This window comes from Scatophagus argus, chromosome 1 (genome assembly GCF_020382885.2).
Source record: "Scatophagus argus isolate fScaArg1 chromosome 1, fScaArg1.pri, whole genome shotgun sequence".
In the NCBI taxonomy this organism is placed as follows: Eukaryota; Metazoa; Chordata; class Actinopteri; family Scatophagidae; genus Scatophagus; species Scatophagus argus.
This window is the reverse complement of record NC_058493.1, coordinates 2,637,390-2,661,853: the sequence shown is the minus strand read 5'-3', so window position 1 is coordinate 2,661,853 and position 24,464 is coordinate 2,637,390. Positions and strand designations below refer to the sequence as shown.

The 24,464-nt window shown below is 39.1% G+C and overlaps 1 protein-coding gene across 1 annotated transcript; it reads right to left on the bottom strand.

Moving 5' to 3' along the window:
- Positions 1 to 620: 620 nt before the first annotated feature.
- aldh1a3 (aldehyde dehydrogenase 1 family, member A3) lies at positions 621 to 24,111 on the bottom strand. The gene is made up of 13 exons (XM_046391126.1): positions 23,950 to 24,111; positions 23,735 to 23,839; positions 22,921 to 23,061; positions 20,691 to 20,820; positions 16,272 to 16,333; positions 11,428 to 11,556; positions 10,282 to 10,395; positions 9,945 to 10,047; positions 6,535 to 6,719; positions 5,001 to 5,165; positions 3,451 to 3,608; positions 2,602 to 2,676; positions 621 to 2,499 (listed from the first exon to the last, which is right to left on the bottom strand). The coding sequence occupies exons 1-13, from the start codon at positions 24,046 to 24,048 to the stop codon at positions 2,430 to 2,432; spliced, it is 1,536 nt and encodes a 511-aa protein (XP_046247082.1). The 5' UTR covers positions 24,049 to 24,111; the 3' UTR covers positions 621 to 2,429.
- Between the last annotated feature and the right edge of the window lie 353 nt (positions 24,112 to 24,464).

Sequence of the window (24,464 nt, the reverse complement as noted above, 5' to 3'; positions counted from 1 at the left end):
CATAAGCTCCAGCGCCCCACGACCCTGATGGATAAGCGGTATAGAAAATGGATGGATGGATGTTCCACTTGTTCTATTTGGACTGTGATGTGCTATGTAAGCTGCTCTGTTCTGTGCTACTATTTAACAATTATTCAGAAACTGTTAATGAAACATTCCATACCTTACATTCAACTACATGATTCATTGCAAACTACCTTAGATTAAGAATAATATGGCACTGGCCCGCTGTCATTATAATATGGAGCAACTTTACTAGATTTCTTGTAAAATATGCATCCCCCGGTCTGGGCCCTTCTATGTGGAGTTTGCATGTTCTCCCTGTGCCTGCGTGGGTTTTGTCCGGGTTCTCCGGCTTCCTCCCACAATACCAAAAACATGCACATTAGGTTAATTGGCTACCCTAAATTGCCCCTAGGTGTGAGTGTGAGAGTGTATGGTTGTCTGTCTTTGTGTGTTGGCCCTGCGATTGACTGGCGACCAGTCCAGGGTGAACCCCGCCTCTCGTCGTAGTCAGCTGGGATAGGCTCCAGCTCCCCCACGACCCTGATGGATAAGCGGTATAGAAAATGGATGGATGGATGGATATGCATCCCGTACATCAGAATGACACACAAATTGTATTTGAAGTTTTTATTCAGAATTTCTAATTAAATACAAGACTAATGTGATAAAATTGCAGAGACAGACTTGTTTCCCATTTGTGACAACAAACGTATATGTTGATAAAAAAAAAGTTGAAGTTGACATTACCCATGCAATGGTTACATTGTTGCTGTTACAGTACTAATGTGTTACTGGCAAGGTAAATGTTACCTTATCTGGGGTTAGACTTCCTTCCAACATCTGAAAGGGAAGGCACTTTCTTCTCAGTAGAGAGAACATTCATTTTAGATCACTCCAGCTTAGAATCAGTGCTTGGAATTAGAATCAGAAAGTATTTGCATATATCAGCTACAACAGTATTTCTTTTCCCCTGACCTTTCCACATTGTCCCATGTAGGGACATTTGATGAACAGGAAAAACTAATCAAGACAATTCATATGCTGAAATTCTGTTGCTGTTGATTCATCACTAGGTTTTGTGCATTTATGTATCTCATGTCAATCAATCTGCTTTAAGGCGTAGACTGGACAGGGACAACATGTACCATTATATCCACTGGAGTATTTTTTGAACACTCTTGGGACATCACAGACAGTGACAGAAAAAAACGCAGAGATATGCTCTCATCTCCGTCCACTGCTTTTCCTGTTTGGTAAAAAACAGCTCAGGGGTTTGACCCGCAAGTCTGGAAAACTTTCCAGCTGAATGTAACTTTTGAATTGCTTTTCAGTTGAGCCATTGGTCTTTTGCTCATTAAAGGACCATACCCGCTGATGATGGTTCAGGTGCCTACATAGAGCCTAGATAAACACAACTGAACCATCTCCTTTGCAAGTGACCCAACTCCATCCACTCATGAAGGCCACAAGAAGTGGCTGAAAGCTCTTAAATGTTCCAGTGAGAGGATGATAAGATGTTGTTTGTGAAATGATCATATCAGTGCCCTTGTGTTTTTTTTTTTCCATAAGAACTCAAGTTTCACATTAGTTACAGGTCGAACCGAAAGAACTGTCTCATTTAAGCACATAATCTTCATACATTAGCTGTAGTCACATTTGTGCATGTTCAGCTGATCTGTGGTGCTCTGTGGGTTAAGCGAGTATTTACTTATTAATTAATTATTAAATGTACCAACTAAACAGTCTTTATATAATAATAACGACAATTCTGGCAGAAAAGAAACAAAATTTGGCATTGAAAAGAAAACATGAACTGAAAAAGGAAGAACAACAGTAATGAAACATTTGTATCTGAAAAAGCTGTAATGATGCTAAAACAAATGTTCTCACTGAAAAAAGTTAAACACAGACACTAAACATTATTTAATGTGAAACACAGACATAGAGAAAACAAATAGAGGATTTCCAATAAAAAACACATTAACATACATACAAATAAAATGGAATGTCTATGCTTTATTTTTCAGTGGAACATTTTTTTTCAGTGTCAGTAAAAGTTTTTCCAAATACAAATGATTTTGCTTGTCAGTGGTTTTGTTTCTGATGCTAGATTTTATTTATTTATTTATTTTTTAATTCACGGTCACTGTTCTAGCCTCATAATCAGTGACTTATTTAGGGGAAAATCTGAAGCTGTTGAGTATAATCCTATCCTCATCTACAATATATCAGATAACGGGTGAACGGACCATAACTCTTTTTGGGCTCTGATATTCTGTATCGACCAAGTGACATACAGGCCTAATGCCAACATCAAGAGTGTGACTGAAGACAAAGCGCGGAGTGTGTGGGCAGCAGAGAATTGCGATGTGGCCTGATGGAGTGGGAAGTGCAGAGTGAGCGTTGGACTTTCCCACTTCTTCTCACAGGCTTTCACTCAGTTTGATGGTCACTGTTTTCACCTCTGAGTATTCGGCCAGGGCGTACTCTCCACTGAGAGGACAGAGACAACACATGAGGCGGGTTAGGGAAACACACAGTGAGCAGGGGTAATGAACAAATATGGCAGTATAAAGAAACAGTCGTGGTTCTTACAGCTCTCGTCCGTTGCCTGACATCTTATACCCTCCAAAGGGAGTCTGTGCATGTAGGGCATTATAGCAGTTTATCCTTAACAGAAACAGGGAGAGACTTGATTTTATTTCTTGTCAGCTCTTACATTTTTTTTTTAAGTAAACATAAAAAATAATGAGTAAACCAAATATATAAAATCGTTAAGCATTAAAGGGATAGTTCATTGCAAAACATAGACTGTAAGTTAATGTTCCCTCGGATTCTGTGACATAGAAGGATTGGTTTTTGAATTTACCACAAACCACTGTGGCATCACATCAAAGGCAAGGCAACTGAGTGAAAGCAGTTTTGAATGCAGCTCTGTGTGCCAGCCCCTCACACATCACACCCCTACTTGATCTCATTATTTCTCAGAGGCTAGGAGACGCACTAAGTGTTTCACTGAGGCTAAACAGAATAACAGAATATTACAAATGACATTGGCATAGCACATGCTTACAGACCAGTTTATGTATTTAACTTTTCTTTTCTTTTGGTCATGTCATGTTTTTTTTTCTCATTTATTGGGAAGCTGGTCCTTGGAAACGATCAAGTTACAAAAAGTTAAGAACAGAAAGAAGAATTGTGCTGTGTTTCTAATGTCCATGAAAATTTTTATGTGAATATGTACCGATGAAATTGTTTGAGCAATAAAGTCACACTGAAAATGAATCTTGTGTAGTGATGATGACAACATTTACATCACTTAACCAGTTTGGGCCTGAATTTTGTCCCGTAACATTGTTGAAATAAAATGGAAATGTCACTTTTAATGAAGAGTGAAAGGGGAAATATCTCCCTCAGGTGTCAGCAGTGTTAACGGGCACTTACCAGACAGTGCCAGTCTCCAGGGCTGCAGACACAGACAGAGCTCTGTCCATACTGGTTGTGAAGACTGCTGACACAAGGCCATACTGTGAGCTGTTAGCTCTCTCTATGGCCTTCTGCTGACTCTTAAAGCTGAATATACACTGCACAGGACCAAAGATCTGAGAGAGAAAAGATAGCAGTAAAGATCACTCACATGTATGCAACGTTCCTAACCTCTGGTACCTGATACCAGATGTGTCAGTCTGAATATTGGGGTAATTTGTGTGCGTTATACAGAAGAAACAGAATATTTCCTGCTGATGGAAATTTAAAGATATACATATATGATGTCCTGGATTTAAATATTTTAATATGTATAAGCCTCAGTAAAGTGCTAGGAAAAGTATACACAGGACATCTAATTTAAAGAGAAAAAATAAATCAGGTGTTGTGTGCTAGAGCTTTTGGACCCTCAAAGCATACAGTATTTGGCCATGTGACCAAATTAAAATGCAGTTCCAATAGTGAACGCTTGGTGTCACTACCCCCCAAATAAGAATATCAGTCACAGGGAGCACTCTGTGCCAGAGTTGCCCAGCTAGCTGCCCAACTGCTGTGGTGAAAACTATAAGATTGCTTGGTTACCAGGAGTTTCAGCTTTTCCACATGCAGATGAACATTGAAATGCAATGTTAAATCGTCACCAACAGCTTTCACTGCCGCTGTCAGAGTGTTACAGAGGTTTGGAAATGTCCAGATTTCTCCTGATGAGGCACAATGGCAGAAGGATGCTCAGTGTCAATGTCTCTAGTTAAATATGTGAGCAAACATTTTTGTTCATGTTCACTGATGTTCATTCAATGTTCACATCTCTACTACGAGACTTACACCTAGCCTGACAGCAGCTCTTTAGGCCAGCATCGCCAGACAGGAGTGATAGTTACTGAGTTACTAGTTACGGTGAGTGAAATTTAACTGAGATAAAACCATCACGCTGCACATTTCAGTACACAGCAACCCACTTAAGGCTCAGAAATTAAAAGGCTCATGTTCCAAGACTTCATAATTGTCTCCATGTTGCCCTTGAAAAGTCTGGACTGTATGTGGTTGTATTGCTCTGGCAGTAGAATATACAATCACCATCATCATTTCTGCCAGGAAAAGAAAAACAAGATAAAAAAGTCTGAAATTATAAAATATAAAATATTCAATTATGTTATTAAATTATCAAAATCCAAGACAGGTTTATTTTCCATGTGTTCCATTATGCAGTCATATAATTTTTGGACTTTTGTGAATAATTTTGACGTCATCAATTTCTAATTTTGTTCAGAAACAGACATCTATAGAACTAAAACTGAACTGAAACATGTTTGGCCCACGTTCTTCCCTTAAGTTTGTCCTGTACGCTCAGCTCCACGGTGACGTTGAGCAGCCTGCTTCTCTGTAATGACTGTGCTGTAATTAAAGCACTGTTCCACATAGTGGTAGGTTTTACTTTCACCCACTGACACCGTCCTCCACCCTGTCTGACTCAGACTGCTCTGGAATAAAATGAAATGAGTTGTAACCTCTTCCTTGGCGATGCGCATGTGGTCTTTGACCCCAGAGAAGATGGTGGGTTGAATGAAGAGGCCTTTCTCGCCCACAGCTGCTCCTCCATACTCCAGCTTGGCTCCCTCCTTCTTCCCACTCTCTATCAGATCCATAATCTTGTCAAACTGCTGTCGGTCAATCTGGAGTCAGCATCGAGCAGACAATCAGTCACGGGAAAGAAACAGGAACCATACCAGATTTGAGGAAATTCACTTGTTTTCTGTCTTTGAACAGAGTCAGATTATACAGTAAGATTAATATCTGGCTCATTGTGTGCATCCAGCTCAGCTTAGCTCATATGTGTACAAGTCAAACAAACATCAATGAATTTTGGAATGGTTAGCAGGTGTATTTTTTAACTCTGGACAGAGCCAGGCCAGCTGTTAACCCCTACTTCTAGTTAGATATGCTAACTATGTCCTGACTCCAGAGCTATACTTAACACACAAACATGGCATTGATATCTGTCTTCTCATCTCACTCCCATAAAGAAAGTGAATAAGTGTACTTCTCAAAATGTTGAATGATTCTTTGTGTGACATAAATTATCCATAGATTAAAGTGGGCCTACTGTACGTCACGATATGACCCTAAATGAATTCAAGGATTTAAGGAGCTTTATTGTCATTTCACACTTGTAGAAACATGAGGTGGAACGAAATTAGTTTCCCTGGTCCCGATATAAGCCCGTTAACCTACAAAATGTAATACTATAAATATAAAACACTATATAAATCTAAAAAAAACCCAACCAGAGCATAAGAAAAAAAAAAAAAAATACAAACAGTGACACGGATGGCAACAATATTTACAGCGAATGTACATGAATGCATGAAATAATAAACAAGAGTAGTGCTGCCAGGCAGCCCAGGTGGGACATTCCTTTTCAAAACTGAAGTACTAATTGTAACAACATTTGTATGAATGTAATCATTTTGAAGAAAAATTTAATAATGTAAAAAATAAAAAAACAACATTTTTTATACTGTGTCACTCCAGGGATAAAACACACTGGACCACTGTTACATCATATTAAAGGACAACTATCACTCTGCCCATGCAGATCTAGGACTCTCTTTTCACTGTCTGGTTCATATTCTCCCAGTTTACAAGCAGAATCTAAAACCTGCTCAGACTGTGGTCAAGACTGAGAGGACCAACCAGTCAAAGCTGGAATTATGGGCCTGCTGATGGGACTATTTGGAGTGTTGCACTATTGCACCAGTTTTAAACTCTTGAAGTTTAACACATTGGTCATCTGCTGACAGTGACAAGTCTGGAGGTTGAACAGCTGGACTTCCAGTGTCTGCTATGGAAATGTTCAGGATTCTAAGGTCCACAAACTCAAAGGACATAAAGTGGGCATCCAACATAGAGACATCAAGGCAGTGCAGAGGATGTCCACAAGTGTCCAAAACTTACAGTCAAAGTTCACAAACGATGCAGTTATTGCAGGTTCAAGCACTGATTGTCTACAAATATCTTATAATATTGACTGTGTGTTCCTACCTGTGGTCCATGTGAGGTCTTGGGGTCCAGTGGGTCTCCTATGACAATCTTCTTGGCATTTTCTACGCTTTGACGCACAAACTCTTCATAAATACTTTCCTCCACAAAGACACGTGAAGCGGCTGTGCAGCACTGACCCTGGTTATAAAACGCACCTTTCTGGGTTTCCTCTACAGCCAGCTGCACTGTGGACACACACACACACACACACACACACAGAAACAACAAGATTCAAGAATGTTGTGCATATGTTCCCTCCTCTGTAATGCTGATTACATTATCCTGTCACTTGTTTTGTCACACCCACAGTAATATTTGGTCAAGGACTGCTGAAACAAATGTAAACTTCCAGTTGCACAGAACGGAGCAGCCAGATCAGTTTTTCATTGTTTTTTTTTCCATGCTAACGTAGTTTTGGAACCAAACAAATCTGCCAGCTCGTGTTTCATTGCTGTGGCAGACGCATCTGTCCCCCACACCCGTTCAGACAGATTTCCCTGTGTCCTAGTTTGTGATGAGCCAGTCTGGCACCATCCACCTAACACATGAGAGGAGACATACTTCAGTTCCCCGTTGTGAGAACAACCACGCCCTCTTTTGGGTGAAAACAAGGTGTAAAAGAACTGGTATCAAATTAAAGAAACTGGCGTTACCTTGACAAAAACCTGCTGCGTTGGTTTTTTGCATGTCAAACAATAATAAAAAAAAAAAAAGATGTGTTGCTTCAGGTCATCCATAGAGAGGTTGAAATGGTAAACTGTGAGACACGGCCAGTAAATGTGGCAAACACTGTCAGAAGTTAATTAATGATGTTACTGAGTGAATGATGCGTGCAAAGTAAACCTGTAGATCAAAGTGGACCATAAAAGAGTTTTAGTGAGCGTATAACTAAGGTTTTCACTGTGAAAAATATAGCCTCATGTTTAAATGACTGACTGGCTACCATCAAAGACTGGGTGTCACTAGACTTTCTCCACCTAAATCGTGATAAAACCAGCAAACCCAATAGTAATTGGACCCAATAATTTTGCCACTGCTGTCAATCAATTTCTTAGACCACTTCAACATCAAACCTACTGCAGAAAACTTTCTTCTAATCTTCTTTGATTGTTCCATGTGCAATAACCCCTCACCACCTCAATCTACCTCTCATGGGCATTACTATGTGCAATATTCACTATACAAGTGCTATATCCACCCATAATTCTCTTTTTCAACAATGAATGTCGACGATGTGTATACTTGTCTATAGTGTTCATACCTCAGCCACAGTATTCATAATTTATAATTCATTTACTATATTTTAATTTTATTATATATTTCTTTCATTTCATTACTCTTGTATAGTGTTTTAAGTACACCTATATTTAGACTATGCGTCTATCTTTTCTCTTAACTTGCTTGGCTCCAAGAGGGCCCTGCACAAGATTTCCCATGTGCCTGGACTGTATGTTTGTGCACAGATGGCAAATAAAAATCTTGAATCTTGAATCTATGAATTTCCATCTTCAGGTCACTAAGCTTTTACTGTCCTGTTTTTTAAGTGAAGAAACATTGCCAAAATCAGAAATGGTCTGTCATCATCAGATCTCAGCCTTTTGATCCACATCTTCATCTTTCTTCCTCGTTTTGATTACTGCAACTCCCTTTATACCAGCCAAACTGCCCTAAATCATCTACAACTGGTGCAAAATGCAGCTGCCAGGCTATTAACATCAACTTGTTGCTGGTCCCACATCATCCCTGTTCTTGCTGCAAAATCTACAGATGACGTTTAAGGCTCTACATAACCTTGTCATCGTGCCCACTCTGCTCATCAAATCTTGGGATCTTATCCATTCTCCGTTCTAACCTCAAGGCAAAAGGTGATGGTGCCTTTGCTGTGCTAGCCTCAACTCTCTGGTACACACTCCCCTGTGTTTTAAAGTGCCATATAAATACCATGTAGTATCCTGGAAGAATGTTGCTCTATGTACTTATGTGCTACACATACATGATTGTAATGACAATAAAAACTCCTTGACAGTCTATCCACTAGAAAGACCCAAAGGGTAGTTTAAAGGTAATAATTTACATAAATTGAACTGACCTACTTTCTAATAATGAGTTTGTAAACAGCATAAAGTAACCTAGGATGTGGGGCTACAAGTCGCTTTTCCTTCTCTAAGCACAAACCAGAGAGAAACAGCAGTTTGCTGCATCACACCAATGTATTTTACAACAATGTCACGTTGGACAGACTACCAAAACAGCAAAATAATGTGTCTTAGCAACAGAAAATTGACAGAGGTAGTGAATATGTTATGGTTATGGCACCTATGTGGGGTTGTTCGCCCACTTGATGGAAAGAACACTCATCAGCTTCAGACTTTGCATTTCGAATGTGCTGCTCTCATCGATATGCCGTGTGTTTGATACATTGACTTCACATAGCCTACAGTCTATAGCTTCACATGCTGCTCTGTGAGCCAGTGGGGTTTGGGCACAAGAAGTAGGGCTCTGTTGTATGAAGTAGGCTAGCAGCAAGTGAACTTTCGCTTATTTCACCTTACCAGTTCACCTTGGCAGTTCAAGGCTAATTTAAAGTTTGCTCCGACTTTTGTAAGTGTGGGACACTCTTTCAGTGTCGCTTATGAAGTAACTATGTTAAATGGTGCCTTTGGCTGAATGCATCCAGTATCATGGACAGAAGCTAAGTTGTTAGTAGTTGTAATGTTGAATTGACAACACTGTAACAATAACAATACAAACGAGCAGCATGCTCCTCTTTGTATTAACATCAGTAGCTGCTACATGACTTCCCTAAACAACAGTTCAGTGGGAGCTAACAAGCTCACACTTAACCTTTGCTTTGAGCTGTGCATGTTTTGCTGTCACAATCACTATCTCAGTATTATATCACACATTTTATTGCTCTGACTGGTTGAGGTTTTAACCAGTTGTGTTCACAGGCATTTCGGTCTGCTCTCAGCAATGCCAGGCTGGCACTAATGTGTGATAGATGCATGAACCGCCAGCATGGCTAACTGTAGAAGCTAAATTAAAATCTTGTTTTTTTGTTATTCATGCAAAATGTCATTTTTATGGTGGGTCACATTTCCTCCAGTGTACACTAGTTTTTATCACAGGTATAAAGTGAGCTCTGATCATCTGGTGGTGTCCATGAACAAACTGTGTGATGAGAACATTATGGAGCCTCTTCTGCTTGGATTATCAGCCAACTGCCAACATCAGTCAGAAATGAGACTTGACAGGCTTTATTCACTGCCTTTCAACTAAGCCACTAGATAACCATAGCATGGTCATTCTGTGCCTCCAGTGCATGCTCAAATATTAAATATAATGTTTTGATTTTGCATGTATTTATTCAAAATGAGAGAGAGAGGGTGACAGAGAGCATATTTACTTACAGTCACAGTCAGCAAATACAATGCAGGGGTTCTTCCCTCCCAGCTCCAGAGTTACTCTCTTCAAATTAGTTTTGGCTGCCGCTTCTTTGATCAGCTGGCCCACCTGCACACATGAGCAACACATCAATACAGAAATACATCAGGGGTAATACTGAAAAAAAAGAATTCTGTTACGTAACTAAACAGAAGAGAGACACTGTTTTTGACCCATAAGTGCAGACAATTTTTGACTCAGCTGTCACAACCAACTTTGAATGAACCGTTTCATCACATAGCATCACATTTTACCTATCAGAATGATGACTGAATGATGACAGCACTTCATACATTTACATACCTCTGTAGAACCAGTGAAGGCCACTTTGTCGATGCCCATGTGGTTTGCGATGGCTGCTCCTGCTGTGGGACCAAACCCTGGGACGATGTTCACAACTCCAGGAGGGAACCCTGCCTAAAATGGCAAGCCAGAGAGCATGTTAATGCAAGGGGTCACCAGTGATAGGATGATCATTGGTGATTCACTTAATCCATAATAAAAATGATGAATGATCTTTAGTTCAAGTCCTATACGTAATAATATAAAATGAGCTACACCTCAACCAACTACAACAATAAAATCCTGCTTTTACATGAACGCATGAGTCATAATAATCTAATGAGAGCAGATATAATCGTAGAACTGTTACAAGGGACACTCACTTTTTGTGAGTACTTTCATTTTTAATACTGCATGGTGTGTTTTCCTTGATCAGTTGCTCATGTAAGCAAATACAACTAGCAGAAAATGTAACTTTGCTAGAATATTGAAATACCTTATTTGTCAAAAAGTGCAAAAGGGGTGAAGGTGTATGATTGGCCTGGTTCTTTTTTGGTGGGACTTTCTAGCATGACCAGTATATTAGATCTGCATTTGCATCTGCAACATTTTGTTCTCCTCAGAGCTAAGAGAGTCATCATTGCTTTAGGGCTCCATTTTGTTTCAGACAGAATGTGCAAGATGTATATATAAATTTTACAGATGTTGGATTAAAAAAAATGAAATGCAAAAATATGTACATGTGGTGTGCAAAGTCTTTGTCCCATATGAAAAGAATGCTGATTTATGTCTGAAGTGCATGTGTTAGCAGATGAAGCCGATTATTCTGAAGCTGTTAGCAGATCACAGTGACAGTGAAACTTAAAGTTACATTTTAAACATTTTTCAAGGAACATTAGTGGCACTATGTCTAATGAAAGACAAGGACCTTTGGGAGTTTTCGAACCACAAGTTGGAAACAGTTGAAGCGTTCAGGTCCAGATCCCTGGTGGGAACAGTCACCACCAAAGCATAATAGAGCAGAGCAATCTAATCATATAAAAAGCAGGATTTTCTACAAGAAACAAGACCAGAATGTGTTCAAGGCTGTCAGAGGTTAAAATCTAAAGCCCTCTCAGCATACAGCTTGGATCAATCCAACCATACATGTTGAGCCTAACATCAAACCTCTTTGATGAGCGATCCAACATGCAGGGCTGTGAGGGGGGTCTGCTCTGCTGGCTTGATGACCACAGTGTTTCCACAGCTCAGGGCTGGTGCTATCTTCCACATGAACATCAGCAGAGGAAAGTTCCACTGGCATAGATGAAAGAACACATGTTAGCTGACCGCTTTCAATGTGCAGCTGCACTGCAAGTTGGTTAAAGGTCCATGTTACAGACAAATAGTTTTACTGAGGAGTAAACTGACATTACTCCCATCTGTCAGGCTGATAAGAGGCTGCTTTTAATTAAAATTCTGTGGGGAAAAATGCTGAGTGGCTATTAAATCCCACACCTCTAGTGACATGGCAAAAAAAAAAAAAAAAACAGTATATAGGTGTCACACAGTTAACAGTCATTGTTTTGGGTCACTCTCTCTTATTCAATCACCCAGGTGACAATAACTGCTAAGTAAGCACTGAGGACACTAGTCCAACATCAGGAATAATATATGATAGATTTTTTTCCCGATTTGAAAAAAGGTGAAGTGTAAAGGGGCCGAACATTTACATTTCCTATGTATGACCCCTAAAACTAATTTAAACGTGTTAGAACAATGCCAACATTTGAACCGTACTGGAAAGCCTGTTTCACAGTTTAAATGCTTAGTTTGAAAATGTCACATTCCTTACTTTCATTCCATATCAAACACATGGGCTTCGCTCCATTTAGTGGAATGATAAACAAATTCTTCCATGTCTACTCACTGCTGAGCTTTCAAGATCTACTTTTTGTTTTTTAAGCTCAAGAGGGATTCCTTGCCATGACGATCGATGCTGCTAACAACATGAAATGAGTAGCTAGCACTAACTTATTGTGCTGTAAGATTCTTGACTGTAGCACAGTCACCTTTTAGAAACTGACAGTCAGACATTCATGCCTGCTTCATGTCCCGATGTGTAGAGACATGACAGCATGCAAGACTTAAACTTTTCTCTCAAGCTCTCCTTTGTTCAATCTTTACTCAAATACTTTGAGGTAAGAATGAGTGTCTTTAGACTTCAGATTGCGATCAAACTTTTCAGGCAGCTTGTGGTGATTGAGATATTTAATATCCTCTTTCTTCTGTTTTCCAAATGTGACATAATCTTATTGACTAGCAGATTTCTAGCAGAAAAGAGTGATGTAGCCAACTAGATGGCTATTCTGATAGGGCAAATTAATTCACGTAGCTTGTGGCATGATGGATGAGAACGTTTAATGCAACATTGTGTTTTAATGGTGCAAAAGCAGAACTTCATGTGCCAATTCAAGTCTGGCTACAATCTACAATTTCAGAACTGAGAAACAGATTGAAATTTAGATTGTGAATAATGATAGTGATATTATATTCCGTCCAGAACGCTTACCACTAATTACAAATGCTTATCACTTTGATATGTCATACAGTATATCTCAGACTGGATTATCATCCACACTGTTTGCTAACCCATTATTCAAAATATGTCACCCAAGGAAGAGCCATATTAAGTAATTCATCTAAAGAAACGATCATGATGTTCTTCTAAAAGTCACAATAGCTACTCTTCATCTCCTGCTCCCATTAAATGTGACATACCCCATGGTTCTGCAGCTCTGTACCAGTGCACACGATACACAGTTTTACATGCTTATGGGCAGTTTTCATCAGCTCAGAACTTTAGCCAAATTAAAGCCATTTTTATCCTATAAGGACCTGGAAACAGTTACCCATGCTTTCATTACCTCACAGCTTGATTGCTGTAATCCCCTTTATGTAAGGAATAATGCCCAGTGAAGTGTCAGTTATCAGGAATAACAGTTATCAGGCCTCTGTGCCATCCATGAATTCCTGACTATGGATACCTTGAAGAGCATGATCCCTCTTATCATGGTCACTCACCAAAGAAACAAAAATGAAGACTTATTTATATTTTAATGTGTTTTGCAATCAAAAGTTGTTCAAAAGCTATAGCTCAGTTTCGCTGGCAACACCCGAGCGTTTCCAACCATCCCATGAGATTCCTTTGCAATGACAAAACTGTTCACTATTGCAGTAACTTGGACGAACCTTAGACACAACTTGGAAAGCTAATGTTATGCTAGCAAGATTTAAAGTCAATAACATTGCTAGTGGCTGACAAACAAAAGGTATAATTTAACGGCATGCTTCATGACAAGACTGTCTAGCCATCCGCTGTCTCATTGTCCCCCAAATCTGTCTCAGAATTTTCAAAAATAAATGACAGCCAGCGTGTACAGTCGAGTTGAATAGTGAATGGGATGTGAGCTGATATCTTATGTGATAGCCTTCAAAGTAAGTTCAGAGAGGCAGTATAGGCTGCTCGCAAATTTGTACAGAGGACAGAAAAGTCTAGAATATTATCTCTGTGTGTCCAGTATACATTAAATGACCTGACATGTATATTAAGCTTTTGAAGTGAACAGCACGTTATTTATGTGACTGACCTGTAATTGTCACTGCAAGTCTCAAATTGAAATAATATCGATTACGTCAGAGGCACTAAGTGCAGCTAATAATCCAAACACCACACATCATCAGTTTGGTTTTATCACTTGGAAGTTGCTCTGGAGAGAATATAAAAGAAAATAAAAGGAGCTCTATATTATCAGGACTGGAAATGATTCAAAGTAAATAAATTCAGAAAAACAGGTCATTTATTTTCCAGTTGCTCGTTTCCATGTTGGAAACCAATGGACAAATAATTGGGCACTCAAACCCAAATTAGACAGCAGTACATGTGAGTGTTGAATGTTTATTGTATAGGCATTGTTAACTTTTACAACACTCTGGAAACAGCCAGCACCATTAAGGGATCTTGGGATCACAAGCCCAGAGAAAGGTTTCCTGTTTTCCTCTGACAATGACTCATGGTGTGTGTGCGCCAGCAGTACTTTCAGTAATTACACAACGTCCTTCGGTATAAATTTCACTTTTTTGATATAATCTCCTATGTCAAACAACAGTCGTTTTGTTCCTTTCTTGCCAAAGCAACACTGGAGGTTATAGGCTTATGCTCAAAGATAAAAACTGAATGACCGTATTCTGTCATGATGTCAAAATTATACTCATGTTTCTGTGTGGATCTGAGACAAAGTGCAACACAATACGGTGAAATGCCAAACACTGCCCTGCCCTAAATCTGATGAACATATTATCACAGGAAAATAAAAAAATATATATACTCCAAAGTGTGAAAGTAAATCCAGACAGCATGGGACTGGAGCTGTGTTCCTGTAAGAATAGCCCCAAAGGGATTAGCAGAGAGGAGGTCTTGTTTAGGGAGAGCTAAGATTAAGATAAGGTTTCTGGTGCACTTAACAGGGTTTCATTTCATCCTCACATCTAGACAGTGCTTTTAAATTGAGTACAGTTGTCTTACTAGCACATTTATGATCAGCGCTTTCCTGGAAATATAAGTTCAGTCTTTGGTGGTTCTAATTAAGCTTGAATTTAATTCCAAGAAAGCCAGAGATTTTAACAGTCTACTGTAAATGATAGGGTCATTCACTTAAAGAATGAAACCTGCTGAAGTTAGGGGTCTTGCTGCCTAAAAGAGACACCATGACATTTTGGGAAATATAATTGTGTCTATGCAAAGTCAGATGAGAACATCAGTATCAATTTTATCTCTATCTGTCCAGCATATGTATGAATGAATAAATAGAGCTGGACATGGTGCAGGACGCTGCACATTTATCTTAGTGGCCAACTGTGGTACTGCAACACAAAAATCCCCTGTAAAGCCAAAAAGTCTTGTTAAAGCCCTCCAAACTGAATAAGACCATCACAAAACCTGTATGATTAAGGTTTGATTAAGTTCAGATTTTCGGTTAGGTTTAGTTTACTATTGGTAAGAAATAAACTGTGATCAGCAGGCTCCGGCAAGAGGTCTTATTTTAACCTGCATTTCCATCTGAATCTTAAGTAACTGGGTCATGATTTGTGGAAAGATTTCTCGACACTGCTGTTGAGTTTTTCCAAACGTATCTATTTATTTGGTGCTTTGAGCATCATAAGTGAAGTGCCATTCAATTCCGCTACATTCAAGAGATGGCAGACATCACCGACACAGTCAAGATTTATAAACAGCACAGTAAATTGTAAAAGCTAAAAAATGTGTTTTGATTTTGAGGTGAACTTTTCCATTTTATTGTTAATGTTATGTATTATTATTATTTTGTCAAATTATTATAGTCAATAACACTATCCCTCGACACTCCTTATACTAGCATAAAAATATACACCCTACAGCAATTTTAACTCAACTCTAAAACTCCCATTTTCAGGTTAGGAAAGAGCTCAACCCTGCATGTAGTCACTGAACCCAAATTCAGTTCAAATTTTGATCGTTTTAAGAGAAAACTTGTCAACATTTTTGCAAGGAGTCTTGTGACCCAGACAGGCCACGTCTGCTTCTGGGGGTTTGGGTTTTGGGGTTTTAGAACACATGTATGAGGATTACTACCGATATACAGTAATACAGGCTATATCAGAGCCTTACAGTATATCACAGTATATCACAACAGTGTGTCAGGCTCTACATCCTCAAGTTCTAAATAGGATATTGTGTAATGTTCTTATTTTTTAAAATGCTTATTAGGAACAGACTGTGTTATGGCTGAATACACACACACACACAGTGACAGTATATAAACAACAATGTCATGTGTTGTTTTATTTTATTTAAGCACCCCAATGTGCATGTGTGTGTTTAATTTTCGCAGAAGTCCATTTCACACCATGCCAAAGTCATATGAAGTGTAATAAGAATTCCTATTCCCAACATTATTGCTCATAAATTCAAACCAGAACCCCTCTGGACTTACTGGAATGATGGCTCCACATACGCCAACAGGCTCGTGCTTGGTTAAACACATGAAGCTTTCATCTGAAAAAACAAAAACAAAAAACAGAAGCAGCACCGTCAGCTTGATCCACTGTATTGCAGGTGGAGGAACTGGAGCAGTGGCAATATTTATTATTGTTTTTTATTTTCATCACGGATTATTTTTTGCCTTTGCTTTTTACATACATAGAAATTCAGTGTAAGCTGGGGGTCAAATGGATGTTTGCACAAGAAAGCTATGAAGTATAACCATCTGCTATATATCTGACCCTAGACTAGAGAAGGCTGAGAGATATGATTAATATCTGTTTACCCCCCCACAAAAAAAAAACATACTGAAAGGAACAGTTCACACGGAAACATTTCTGGATCTTCTAAAACATTTACAACATTCGAAAACAACCCCCAAAAGCATGAAATGGCTTAATGGAGCTTGCCTGGAATACCAATCAAAGTCACAGCAAACCCTGTGATCCTAAAATTGACTTAACTGATTGACTTAACTAATTGACTTAAACACTACATTTTTTGAGGTTGTTAATCAATGTTTTAAAATAAGTCCCCATCTGCTTCAATTGTTTGGGAGAACACTCCAACAATGTTTCACTGAGAAGATCCAGAAATGTTTTTATGGATTAAGAAACTTTACCCGACTTTCCATCGGCATGGGATTGAGTAGATAGTGACTGAATTTTCATTTTGAGGTGAACTGTTCCTTTAAAGCCATTGCACATTGGGTCCAAACTGAAATTTTGATGTGTAAAAGCCAAAAAGAGAATTGTGTAACATTTTTACCCACACAAATGGTGCGCTATTTTGTCTTTAGCAGCAATCGTGATGTTTTTGCTCGCCATGATGGAATGTTAACTTTGAGCAATTGGCAGAGCCTTTGAGGTTGGATCAAGCTGTTGTCCATGAAGTCCACTGTTGTGTATGAGTGCTAACTCTTTCTATTTTTATTTACTGTTTTGTTGTTTCTGTGATCAGTGACTCAGATCATGTACTTCAAGGTCCAGTGTGGGGGATTCAGGGGGGATTTATGGAGGGGGGATATAATCAGAGTCCACCACCCTGGACAAGTCACCAGTTCATTACAGGGCTAACATAAAAAAAACATCCACACTGACATTAACATCTACAAGCAATTTAGGAGTAACCGATTAACCTAAACCTGAATATCTTTGGTCTGTGGGAGAAAGCCGGAGCACTCAGAGGGAACCCACACAGACATAGGGAGAATATGAAACTCTACACGGCAAGGCCTCAACCTGATGGAGGGTTTGAACCCAGAGGGAACGATACTAACCACTGCACAGTCGCTTTGTTATGGGACCGAAGAGGTAAGCGGTTATTTCTCTCTATTAAGCTTTATTTTAGACTTTTCAATAATTTAAATCATGTTAAAGTTTCCCATCCAATGTTGCTAGATTTCATTGTGCTCTTTGATTTTTTTTTTTAAATTCCAAGTACAGTATTTCTGTTGTAGTGTTAAGATGGCTCAGCAGACAAACTTGTCGCCTCCCAGCTTACACCCTGACCTTCTCTAGTTTCCTGTGTGACTGATCGCAGACAAGGAGACTCCCCCGCGACAGGACTTATCTCCAGCTTCCTTTATCTTTGTGGCACTGGGTGAGTCCATGTTCTGTTGCAGCTACCTGAAGGTTACATTCACTCAGCGGGGAAGTCAGCATGGGGAATGTCACCTTCATACAAAAGTATCTATCTCGGCATGTAACATAAGCATCAGACGGGCAACCTAAGAGTTGCTGTAGCTCTGCTAGGCTAATACTTTTCAATCCAAACTTACACACATTGATATTCTCTGGCAAAATGCACATCAGGCTCTACAAACAAAATCACAGGGAGAGTTCATATGAAGTTGTGAGTTTAAATAAGAAGGGACTGATCTCTTACTTAAAGTAGCTGTACCACACTGTGTGTTCGGTCCTATATTACAATGTTAAGATGTAAGCTGCATTTTGCTGTTTCATCTGGTTGTTTATTTTATCTACTTTTGTGTAAAATTTACCAAGATCGAAACAAGACCCTGGGGGAAAGATAAAGAAAGACTACTGGCCCTGAACATGTTAGTCAACCTAAAAGCTCATGTTTGCAAACAGAAATCTCAACAACTTGGGTAGTTACCTATGCATGCTTGAGCCATACTGCTATAACTCCATACATGCACAACAACAGAGACCCGGACTATTTCAAAGGCCCCCTTCAAAGCCTTTGATGAACTCATACCCACAAGCTTGACATGTATGAAGATGGAACACACCTCTACTTCCTCTCACTGGACAAAATGAAGCCAAAATATCCATGAATGATTATCTAGATTAAAATCAAACAGCTCTGCTCAGCCTTGCTTCCAGTTCTACCTAGTGGCCACTTGTGGTATTGAAGCACGAGATTCCCCTGCAGTCCAAAAAAAGCATTTTTCCCATTAAGTGATGTCAGTAAAATGGCAGTTTATCCATTAATTTTATTACATTTTACTTTTCGCTGATTAACTTGGAGCAATTTTTACTGATGTTGGTATTTTTTGTTTCAATTTATTGCTTATTCACCATTTACCAGACATCCTGTCTTGGACTCGTATCATCTTCCATTTTCTAGTTGCCTAATGTAATTTAATGTTCAGCTTTTCACCGTGTCAAATTAACTAAACTACTGTAAACTACACTCTTTGTCACTTATTCTTGATTAGGTCCTGGCTGATGTTTAAGGGTGGATGGGCTGACCTGGGAGGTTCAGCTAATAAGCTCATAAGCTCACTTTCTGGAAATTTGCAAATGAAAGCACGTATTTTGTCTGTAGTTCTGATGATTCAGCTGCCGTCTGCACAACAGATATGACAAGAACAATTGGACTTCTGGTAAGAAGACAGAATGAAACGAAAAGTGAAAGTTTCAGCCAGTGGTTCAGATACTTTTGTTTGCATTCTTTCTATATCTGCATCCAAGTTAAAATAACAGTGCAGAGTGAACAACGGCGCTGAAATTCTGTGTTACATTTGATAGCATTGTAGGCTCTTATTTTGATCTTAGTTAGTTAGAGACAGTGGACATGTGCCATGTATGTTTGTTTGGTTTTCTTATTTTTCAAATGCACTGCAGTAGGCAGCACATTGGTCAGTAATTTTAGAATGAATTAGAAGGTTTTGGCTGTTATTGAAGTTTCCTCTATACAACAGAAATTAGTCAGTCCTGACTTATCCATAAAAATTATTTTGGCTCCATCTGCATTCAGCAGCTCTGTACAGCAGCTCTACCACTGAAGCATGTTAGTAACATTTCAGTCTGCACTTCACAGTGTATGTAACCTATGGCTGTTTTCACATCAAACTACATCTCGATGCGATGTGTCTCATCCTGATGACTGCTAGTGAGACTGCTCCAGTATAAAAGCGGGGATTAGTGACTGAGTGGCTGCCGGCTCAACAAGGCACTGAGCCAACACTGATTGTTAATCCTCACAGACTGTTGCACCTCACTGATTTCCATCTCAGCCTCTTCCTCTTCCTTTTGTCCCACCGTGCCTTTCGTCTCTCACCACTCTATTGGCATTTAATCGAGAGGAAAGAGCAAGCGTGTTTTGTCTATCTGCTGTCCCGCAGAGACATAGGAGATGCAAAGTAGGATCTGACAAGAGGGGGGGGAAGTATTAAGAGACTGGATGAGATACCACCCAGAGACTGAGGACAAGTCACGGGCTCTTCAGTAATAAACTTGTTTCCCAGTGGTGCACCAGTCACTGAGCCACTGAGTTTAAAAACGTTCTCCTATGGAAATGTATCAGATTTTCTTGTGCATGCTCTAATTTAATATAAATTGTCTAAATATTTATTTTACATAATGATTAAATAATTATTTAATATAATGCTTTTTCATATATCATTTTGAGCTCATTTGATTGGAGCTTATATGGAAAAAACACAAATTATTGCTTGATGCTCATATATATATGATTGAATAAATAAATCACTTAATTATAGTCATCATAATACCAAAACAGTGGGTGCTTTGGACATAATTTCAGTTTCTTCTGTTACGTTAACTTAATAATTTAAGAATGCCAATAAAATCATTTGTGATGACAAATTAAGTAATTCAGGAGAGCAAATCACTAATTTGTGTGCATTAATTTGAGAGCACAAATGACAAGTTCATGCTTTAACATAACTGAGAGGATTAGCATTATAAAAACAAAACTCTTGACACCCACTAGTTTCTGCATTTGTGTAGAACTGCACTACAAATTGTACGCGAATTGTGCACAAGACTTACAGCTACATTCTAGAAACTGTACTGAGTGCTAAACAAAACCTCACAGTGACACCATCTTTGTTGGTGTCATATTCTTAGCAGTTTAAAGAGGATGATACACGCACACTCACCTACATGCAGACTCTTGCCGTGGATCTTGTCAGCCCAGCCTGCGTAGTAGCGAAGTGTTTTGATGCTGCCGTCCAGGTCGATAAAGAAGGACTGCAGGAAGGGCTTTCCTGTGTCCAGAGTCTCCAGGGTCTAAAGAATCAGGAAAACAAGCTTTACTGTTAAATATTTCTCATGTTTACAAGTTTAGCTAAAATTTGGGCGAAAATTATAACTTTTGTAAAGAAATGCGATTTGTCACTTAGTACTGTAAATGATGAAATGGTGTCCCTAAATGGCGTTTAAATTCTTAAGGCTCCGGGACAGAAACCAAATTATGTATCTCTGACTTAAAGGGTAGGTTTGGTCATCATTTTGGTAAGTAATAATAATGTTTTAGTGATGAGATTTTTGTTCTGTTGACCACTGAAGATGAAGCAGTGTATAATTTGGATCTCACACCACAGGGTATTTTGAATTTCTATGATTTGCGAGTGGTTCAACTAAAAAATGAATTTGCCTCTTTATATTGCTCAAATGGATCATTTTTAGGGTGCCGAATAGTATTTTACAAGTATGAACCAAATATCTCACCGTTTCCATTTCTATTGTAGTTTAGCACAGCTTCCTGTGCAAAAAGGGATGATTAGCAACATTTGACTTGCACAATGCAGATTGCCATTAAATTTACTGTTGGCTGTCTATAAACTGTTTTATTTCTCAGTTATACAATATACCAGGAATTTAATATGATGTTATGCCTGTGGGTTCCAGATATAATAATAATAATAATAATAACTATAATGAAGGAAAATCAATCTAGAATCTAACAAAGTCCTTGAGTTGAATGAGGCTGAAACAGCTGGCGAGGTAGTTTCTTTGTGGATCCAAGGGTGGTGCAGTGGGATGTCAGCCACAGTGGTCTGCTGGGGCGTATACTATCTTCACAAACACATGGCAATAAGCCAAGCATGGAAAATTAAGTTTATAATTGATTATTATTATTATTCATATTTTGATGTCAGACTGTTGGAATATGTTAGACATTATTGACAGTCTCTTGTGTGCCCCAATCTAAAGAGAAAACAAAAAGAAATGAGACTCTGCAGCTCTGGCAGAAACTGAAACCACTGTACCTCTTTACTGTACATTTAAATGGTCTGAATCTGGTCCTTATTTCCCCAAAACATAGCTAAGAGTTTAGTGTAATTAGGCATACCCTCCGCACTACCACTCCGGAGCATGTTTGCAATTAGCAGTCACATGCAATCTGGTATTATTACTTCACTCACATCTGTAAGGGTTCATTTACAGATCTAAGTCTTAATGCAAGCTGGCAGCTAAACAGAGTGGAGGGGCACACCAACAGGGATTTCTTTCCAAACAATATTGAAAGTAACATCCAGCAATCATTACAAAGAGACAAAGAGCGACTGGGGTGGGGTCACAGTGTCATGATGTCATACAGTAATATAGGCCAACCTCTGATATGAATAAGTCAATATCATGACAGCACATGGACGTGTTTCAGCTACAGGAAAAACTCACAAGTTTGCCTCTTGTGAAACCAGACTTGCCTCTATCATTAAGATCTGTTGTTCCAAATAATATCTGCAAAGCCAGGAACATATGATACTCTATACTTCATTATGACACGTTACATTTATCTGGCACCTATAAAGATTTAGCAGGTTAGTTTTTTTTTTTTTTTTAAATCTATACTGACTATAAAATATGACGTATGAATGAACAACCCAGCACTTACATCCACCTCCACCTAGGGCAGACGCAACATTAAAATGCTAACAAATAATATAATATGTGCTAATACATCTCTGACAGGGAAAATTCAGCTGTATTGTATTGTTACTTTTACTTAAGTACAAGATATTTTAATACGTAGTATTTATAATTCTTCTCACTATGGAAATCAGTTATTTTTGTAGTCAGTCTCGTATGTTGGTGAACTAAGCCTGCTTAATATAAACCTGCTGTGTATCAATGGCCAATTTAAATTAATTTTCTTGTCATTTTGTTATCTCTCACGTAATACTGATACGACATCAATGAAGTCTTGCAAGAAATTAAGATTTAGTTTTTTGCCTTGTTTGCCTCTGTTTTACTGTACATGCCCGAAAAGTTAGGTTGTTCCACGTTGTTTCTACAGCAGCTGAGTGCAGAACACAGCAAACACCAAGTCACTGTAGGCTATGATGAGCGCTTAAAGAAAGAAAGCACCGGGAGCGAGCGCACCGCCAGCAGCAGCCGGTCCCTCTCCACCAGGTCGGCCAGCTTGTGCAGCAGTCTTCCACGGCCGGACGCTTCCATTCTCCGCCAGGGAGAACCTCTTTGTCCCGCTGCCTTAGCTGCCTCCACCGCCTTGTCCACATCTTCCTGCACAGGAAAAAAAAAAAGAAGAAGAAAGAAATAAGAGCGGAATATAGCCGGACGATGTGAAGCCGCATAACAATGACATACTGTAAAAACAAAAACAAAACTGAGAATCTGTTGTACTGATCCACACAAAGCACAGCACCTGCCCACAGAGTGACTTTTTCATGCTCAGTTTTCAATTCCTAATTATATTAGCAGAAGTAGGTGGATTAGTGGTAGCTGGATTATAATAGTACATGAAACAAATATTTCACTTCCAGCGGTTCCTTTATTAAACTGAAATGTCCCATTCCGTGTGTAAAGTCCTATTAGCAAAGCCATTTGTGTATATAAAACGCCATACTGTAAATCGCATTAGCTATAGACCGAATCTGGCACAAATCTTTATTTATTTGATTGAGTTTTATATCATACTGTATTTCATAGATACCCCCCACTGACAGGCTGACAAACCTTAAATTAACAAATATTTAAATAAAGTTTGGCAAAAGCTATTGTGATGGAATTAGAGCCAAAGCAGTTAAGGAGCAAAGCAGAAAATAATTTCATCATTTCATTTACTGTCAGCATTCAGTGGTGCAGTATGTAGGGCTTCACTAAGTGCGATTATTTATCATCAATATTAGTACACAATACATTTAAGCCAGTATAGCTACAACTGATGCCTTCTTACTTCGTCTGCCTCTTCCACATCACAGATTTTGACACCTGTCGCTGGGTTGAAAGTTGGAAATGTCCTTCCTCTGCTGGATGTCAGCCATTCATTGTTGATATAAATCTGTGGAAAGTGTAACGGCTTGTTAAAAACACACCGAGCGTAAATGCATTGACTGACACTGACACAAATATGCAGCAGCTGAACCTGGTTTCTGTTGAGATTCTCTTTACCTTAGTGTGTCTGATATCCTGAACCTTGACAGGCTGTGGAAAAGGCAAAGCTGGGACCTCCCGGGCCACTCCATTCTCTGTTGTTCCGTTCTGTGCCATTCTAGGTCAGCAGTACAGTCCGGGGCCAGTCTGTCTGCTCCGTCTACTCAATACTGTCAGCTCATCCACTGGCTTTTTATAAGAATGTGGAGTTCCTCCCTCTTCACACACCAGTTGAGGAGAGTCCAACTCCGCCCCTGTCAATAGTCAAGTCTCTTATCTGAGGGTATTCTTGTCTTTGGAGCACCTTGGAAACTACCTACCACATTTATTGTATTTATTATAAATGTTATGCGAACAGTGTGGAGGATGGTGACCATGTGGCACTCCTGGGTTTATCTGCTTGTCACTCTACATATAATAATAAGCAAGGCTGTGAGGCAGCAACTATTATCACCAGTCATGATAAATGTGAATAAAATCCAGAGCGTTTTTATTTTCATTCTAACTGGCAGGGTGGCCGTGGGTTTCCTCCA